The following is a 6,907-nucleotide window of genomic DNA, read 5'->3' as shown; positions in this document are numbered from 1 at the left end:
GATGAAGTCAACGGTGCCGGCGTGAATGTGCGCGAGTTAATCCGCAGAAATTCTTATTTAGATGTTTGTATGCACCATCTCCTGCTCTAGCTCTTAATTTCTAACGATGGGAGTTTTTTAAGAAATAAATAAGTACAAACTAAATTTTTATTCATTTTTTCCATTAATGAAATTATTTTATATTTTTTTTCGGTACTATTCAAACGTTGCTGCTAATGAGTCTTGAGAAAATAAATATTGGGAGTGATGTATATTTATTCAGTATAGACTCATAGGTTTATTTAATTTATTGTTTTAAAATTGTCTTAGTTTTGAGAAGGCACAGGGACGTTTCGTCTTCGCCTTTGTTTAACGTAATAATAATAATAAAAATGTAATTATGAATATTGGAAGTGATGTAATTATAAATATTGGGAGTAATGTAATTATAAATATTAGGGGTGATTAATTAATTATTTACTGACTGAAGACAGAATTTTGCAAAAAAAAACACACATTGCTAACAACAAACGTGTAACAGATTCTAAAATGACACAACTTTCACAAGATTTGTTTATTAAAAGACCACAAAAATGAAACGTTAAAGCTTAAAAATGCATAAATATATATTACATTATCAACTTCTGGTGAACAAAACATTTTTGCTTTTATTTCTATCTTATTCATTTTTGACAAAAATATCTGATTTAGAAAAAGATTGCAAGCGATGGTGGTCTTACAATCTTGATGTAATTAGAAAAAAATTGAATGAAATTAAAATTGTGAAGCGATTTAATAGATAATAACAAAATAAATAACAAATATTCAAACATTAACTCTCTATGAAAGTCAAAAAGTACATAAAGTTAATGTCACTTGTTGACATCTCACTCACTACGAATTGTAAATTCCTAAGTGAAATTATTAATCCCTGTGTTTGATAAAAGATGACAAATTAGCTGAAAGCTCGTTGCTGTATAAGCTTCATAAATTGACTAATGTTTCTCCAGCTCAAGAAATTATTTCTTTTTATACATCTATTATTTCCTTTTTATTTTTTTAGTTTATCATTATCAAAAACTTACTTGATTGGCCAGATTCATCATCTTGACAGAGAAAATTATTTTTCCATAGATTTTTTTCCTCCAATAAAATGCCTGAGCTATGACAAACACTAGCAGCATTTACTGCGACATGTTATTGATTTGCTTGATTGACAAACTAGAGGTTGTAGGCAGCGTAAGAAACGACGAGCGGTTCTGAATGAATTGAATGTCTTGTGGATTTTTAACGCACTAGCAAAGTGTATAGGCTTCACATTAATTATATTACACAATAATATTTAGTACTGCTGGCAAAGTTTTGTGTCAAATTGATTTGCTATATCATTGAGGTTGCTATTATTACAAAAAAAATGAAAAAATTATTATCATTATCATCATCATCATTATTTATCTATAAAGCGTCCAAATATGAACATGGTGGATTATTGGTTAACAAAAATATTTCATTGAGCTGAAATTATTGCAATTAGATTTTCTGATTTCAAGTGTTTTTCAAAGTATTTTTTATTTAGAAATGGCAATAAGAAGAAATTATGACGCAAAAATTTTAAACTTTTTTGGAATTCGGAACCAAGAGTCGGGAGTTTTTACCCGGAGGCGGAGTTTGATTCGGGTTTTTTTAAGGGTCCGGAGTCCAAGTTGGATATGTTTTCATCGTCTCAGTGACCATAGAAGGGAGTTTAGATTGTTATTAATCCAGGTCAACAAATTATTATCAAAGATGCAAAACAATGATGATATTTTTTAATTTTTATTTTAATTTCCACTGGGCTGTTGTGTATAGTGTCTTAATAATTCATAGCATGTCACTTAAATTTACTAAATAGTCCAGCTGTTATATTTATACTTTCAAAATTGTAAATTCTGCCAAAACATTCATTCAATAGTCACCGACTGTAACATGGAATTGATGTCGACGAAAAAAATATCGGGAGAAAATGTTCATAAATTTTTCCATACCAAATGCTGAACATTTATCTATCTTCAATCTCTGTCGGGTGCGTTGCGCCGAGCCAGAATCATAAAATCGCAACGAAATTTAAATGCAGACCGTACAACGTTGATGTGTCAGTTTGCTTTTTTTTCGCCGCACCTTCATCGCCTGCAAACGTTCAAAAGTGATTTATTGCCGTGTGGGACATTTACTTGAATTAAAGATATCAATGAAGCCCATTAGGAAAAGTCAAACTAAAAGAACGTATCTAATCTAAATTTTAGCAATTTAACAAGTCATATATATATATATATATATATATATATATATATATATATATATATATATATATATATATATATATATATATATATATATGACAAAAAATTTAATTCAATCAATTATAATGTCTTATATTAAAATAGGTAAAATTATTCAACAATAATCTATTTTGCTCGTCATTTATTCATATGAGTACATATAGATAGCATTGGTTATTGAAAATAGAGTTCACTCGTTTCTGTCGCGGTATATTGTGTAGGACAAAGATAAAAAGAGTCTATTAGGCTATTTCTGATCTCTTAAATGATCTGTCCAAATTAAATCTGCTAGAAATAAATTAAAAGTTTTATAAAAGCAAGTCAAACGTTTAAATTAAAAGTTTAAAATTTTTGTAATCATTTTTATGATTTGAATGAGGATTGGTGGTTTTGTGGCATATTGTTAATTCTAACACTTCAATTGTGTCTTCGTTTACTAGGACAACATCAGGACGAAACAGCTTGAAAAGTGTTGCAACCAGTTGCAGGTCTCGATTACTTTGACGGGGGTGGAGAAATGTTAAAAATGTTAATCTTTTATTTTAAAATTCTGACGAAGGGGAAGCCGAAAAACAACAAAATTCATGGTAGTGTGACCAGCGTTACACTGCCGACCTTTTTTTTATCTTATTTCAATTTTTGGTTCATTTTATACATAAAACGATGTTATTCTGTGCAATAACTGAGTTTTTCTGACTTTTAATATCAATACTGCTCACAACGTCATGGCCTACCCCCTAGATCCGGATTCACCACAGAAATGGGCGGCAATCTTCATAATCCAAGTCGGCCAATATCAAGACCTTTGTATTTGCGCATTTTTTTTATGTTTTTTCTAATTATTGTTAGAATTTCCTTGTGACGAATCGTGTATCTTTCTAAGGCCTTATATTGATTTGCTTAACGTTGCACGATGGGCATTGAACGTTAGATCAACTCCATCTGACCAGATTAGAGTATGTTGGCAGTTTTTTATCCTATAAAATACTTTTAGCACTGTGATTTGTTTTCGACCAATAAATAATTTGAGATAAGCCTTTCACTTGTTTCATCGTTCAATTTTTTTGTTGCTCGGACTTTAAGTTTTTGAAAATAGCATTTATGTCATTATCTCGCTGATGATATAATAATTGTCATCTCGCTAACAACATTTTCATCATGAATTTTAATTTTATGGCATCACACAAATTGTTTATAGCAATTAAAATATTAATGGATGCACGGAAAAAAATGTTTGTTAGGAATAATATTGGATGGCAATGGAAGATGAAAAGCATTTAAAAAGATGTGCTTGGTTCCTATGAAGAAATGATGGATGGATGGATGGATGCTACGTTGTGAGTGCTGCAGCGAGCTTACATCTAGTTCACGTTTGATTTATTGTTCAGATTTTTATTTTTGCTGTAGACTAACTCACTCACAATGAAAAATTCAGAAGATATTTCAAACATAGTTATCATTGGATATCATAAAGATTAAATTTAACAGATATTCAGAGCTAGCAATGCAAGCTATTCAAATTTGTTTCCATTAAAATCGTTGGTTAAAACGTACAACACAGGGGAGTTTAAATAATATATCATTTAATAAAACTTAAAAATTACAAAGGCAGCTTAAAATTAACCAATACCATTATCATATATTAACTAATTTTAACAATTACATTTTTTATTGTTTTTTCAAGGTTAAGGTAAAAAAATACTGAAAAATTTCCATGTGTTCGTCAAGAGTGACAAAACGAAAACTCTCCTGTGGTCACTTTGTCGTGCTTTTTATGGCGCTGGTTGGCAAAAACATTATGCAAGTTTCAGGTCAATCAATGACAAACTGTCGTCCCCTCTATTCGTGTCAGGCCGGTCAGACTTTTTCAGGTTAGCTCGCTATTATTCGTGTATGTATTAAAAATCAATTAATAAATAGTGTATCGGCAGAATATAAAACGACAATTGGGTGATAAATTGTCATTACATTTGTGCATTGGCCTAGTCATTTAAAAGTTTTGAAAAATACCAGTTTTATTTCAATAAATGTTTGAGCTGGATTAGATATCTAATAAGTAGATATTATATCACTGGGCGAAATTATGTGCCTTAGACAGTTGGAAAGTTAACAATTACATGCGTTCAGTGAAAAATTTATATTCATGACAGTAAGTAATAAATAAAGTTGTCTAAGGCGTAACTGCAGGCATTGGCGCACATGAAAAGCCTGTAAATCTCAGGAACAATTACTTTCATTATTTTGTCACCTAATAATTTCTCAGAATTCATATTAAATAAATAAATAATAATAATAAAGTATTACCTTACCTTTTGTTTTGAATCACTTTGAATCAATTAAGCAATATATTTAAAAAAAATAAAAAATTAATATTATTGAAATTATGCCGTTATTAAAAATATGATGCAACAATATCGAAAACCTTGAAATGTTTCTGTGAAATGAACGGATCAGCAACGAGCGTTTCGTGGTGAAAATGTTTGTGCGTTTCATGCTGAGGGTCATACTGATGCAATTCAAACATGGCAGCAATATCTTGGAACCTGAAAATTTTTTTCAATACCACCAATGAAATGTTGCAACTAATTGAAACTTATAATAGTGTTATAACTGTCCCAGTCGACGACGAGTAGTTTAATCCCAGCGAAAAATAAAGGCAATATAACTTACAAATTATCGTTTTATTTATTTAAAAACAATAGTTAATTAATTAATTAATCAATAATCAACGCTAATTAATTTTACTGATAAAATTTAATGATCAGAAACTATCAAATTAACGTACAGAAACTATCGCTTTCCGAATAACAATTCACTAACGTTTATCGCAAACAACACAATAAAACACAACGCTGGATCAAATATCAAACATAGCTTTCGACACTAACAATCCATCTTTTTCCAACAACAACAATTCAATATCTCGCATGCCTTTATATACCCGTTTTACCAAAGCTTCTCGAACATTCTAGATATCTTGCTGTCGGAAGGTTCTAGTCTCTCCTCAAACTGTATGAGTTCGTAGCGACACTCTTCTTCTTGCGAATATATTTGTGACTGTTATAATACTGCCCCCTTTCAGTTCTGTTCATCCCAAACAGAGTTCGTTGCAACGTCTGCATAGAATGGAGCCAGTCTGTCCAAATGAACAATCTTCATTTTTGCCTGCTGCTTCCGATGTTCTTGAATTCAGTAGACGATGTCGTTCAATCGCAACTTTTCGCACATCCTCTGTCTGCACTCTCTCTTCCAGTCGACTGCAGTATTTGCAACAGGGTTGACGGGAAAGAGCATTGGCAATGTTGTGGGAGGTTTCTTTACAGTGCGGCCTGGAGACTTTAATTGTGGTACTAAGGGCGTCAATTCTACCAGCCAACATCTGCCCCGCGAATTTGGCTGTCAAATAGTTTCCCGCCTCCTTGTTTGAGGCAGTCCGTCGTGATGCGTTGTCACCCTCTTATTGTTTGTTCCATGTTGCTGCACGATGACGGCAGTAATTGTTTCTAGAGCGGTGTTTGCAATCTCGTCGTAGATGTCCTTTTGTTCCACAATTTCAGCATTTTGGCGCACCATAATCCCGTTTACGATCTCGTCGCTGATATTTTTTTCCTTACAACTCCAGGATTTTGGATTCCACTCTTCTGTTCTAGAACTATTTTTTGACATAAACATTTTTAACAGTTTTGTCGCAGTTTTGTCTTTGAGGCTTGCTTTGCTGACTTGAATGTATGACTGTAGGCAACGGCGTCTTTGAGGTTGAGTTTGTCCGCTAATATGAGCGTTTGTCTAAGATGTGAATCTCCAACAGCCTTTTACAAATGTTTCCAATGCATTTTCTTCTTCTCTGTGTTGTGGGTCGTACGTATAGTATGACAGCAGAGTCAACCGTTCAATATCTTGTGCCAGCTGCTGTATTGACTATGCAGGTTGCTGCATCCGGTTTCGTAACTGGGACCGATATATTTGCTTCATGTGTAACGTAAATTTACCGCATTATAAATTTACCGCATTAATCTCGACTGAAATCGTTAGAAGAAATTTTGCGCTGACCTTCGTAACGCTAACACAAGAGCCGTGGCCGCTCTCGTTCATTCCAGTTATAACTCATTGCTGCTGCTTCAAACTGGGCTTTATAGATGTACCAAGAAGATCCTCGGTCATTTGCTGCCGCTTTCAATATCTTCGCGGTCACGTTGCTTACAGGTGTTGATTTAATTTTTTTAGTTTCTTCCATTTCTTGTATAAGTCGATCCATTTCGTAAGATAACTTCTGGTCGAGCTAGATAACCTTTTTGATCAACTTTCTGATCAATTTTTGACGTGATGTCTTCTATTTTTGCATTGATCACGGCTGATTGCTGTTCAGCTCTGACATCAAATTGTTCTCTGAGTTCTCTCAACTGTTGTATTATTTTTGTTTCAATCGTGGCCGATTGTTTTTCGAATTAGGCGTCAATTTGTTCTCTCGTCTGTTTTATTTCTGCTGATTATTGTTCAATTTTTTATTCAATTTGATCTCTCGTCTGTTCAATTTTGTTGATATCGTTCGAAGTAGAGCCCTCAATTTGGTGATTGCTCCAACGTTTGCAACTGCATTCGATTTGACATCG

At 32.8% G+C, this 6,907-nt stretch overlaps 1 protein-coding gene across 1 annotated transcript; it reads right to left on the bottom strand.

Moving 5' to 3' along the window:
- Window positions 1–5,696: 5,696 nt before the first annotated feature.
- On the bottom strand, window positions 5,697–6,552 carry HELRODRAFT_163004 (hypothetical protein; the record flags this gene model as incomplete). Its single annotated transcript, XM_009025045.1, has 2 exons — window positions 5,697–6,045; window positions 6,422–6,552. 2 exons carry the CDS (start codon window positions 6,550–6,552, stop codon window positions 5,697–5,699), a joined length of 480 nt encoding a protein of 159 aa, XP_009023293.1.
- Between the last annotated feature and the right edge of the window lie 355 nt (window positions 6,553–6,907).

This window comes from Helobdella robusta (assembly GCF_000326865.2).
Source record: "Helobdella robusta unplaced genomic scaffold HELROscaffold_4, whole genome shotgun sequence".
NCBI classification, from domain to species: domain Eukaryota; kingdom Metazoa; phylum Annelida; class Clitellata; order Rhynchobdellida; family Glossiphoniidae; genus Helobdella; species Helobdella robusta.
This window is presented reverse-complemented; position numbering and strand designations above follow the sequence as displayed.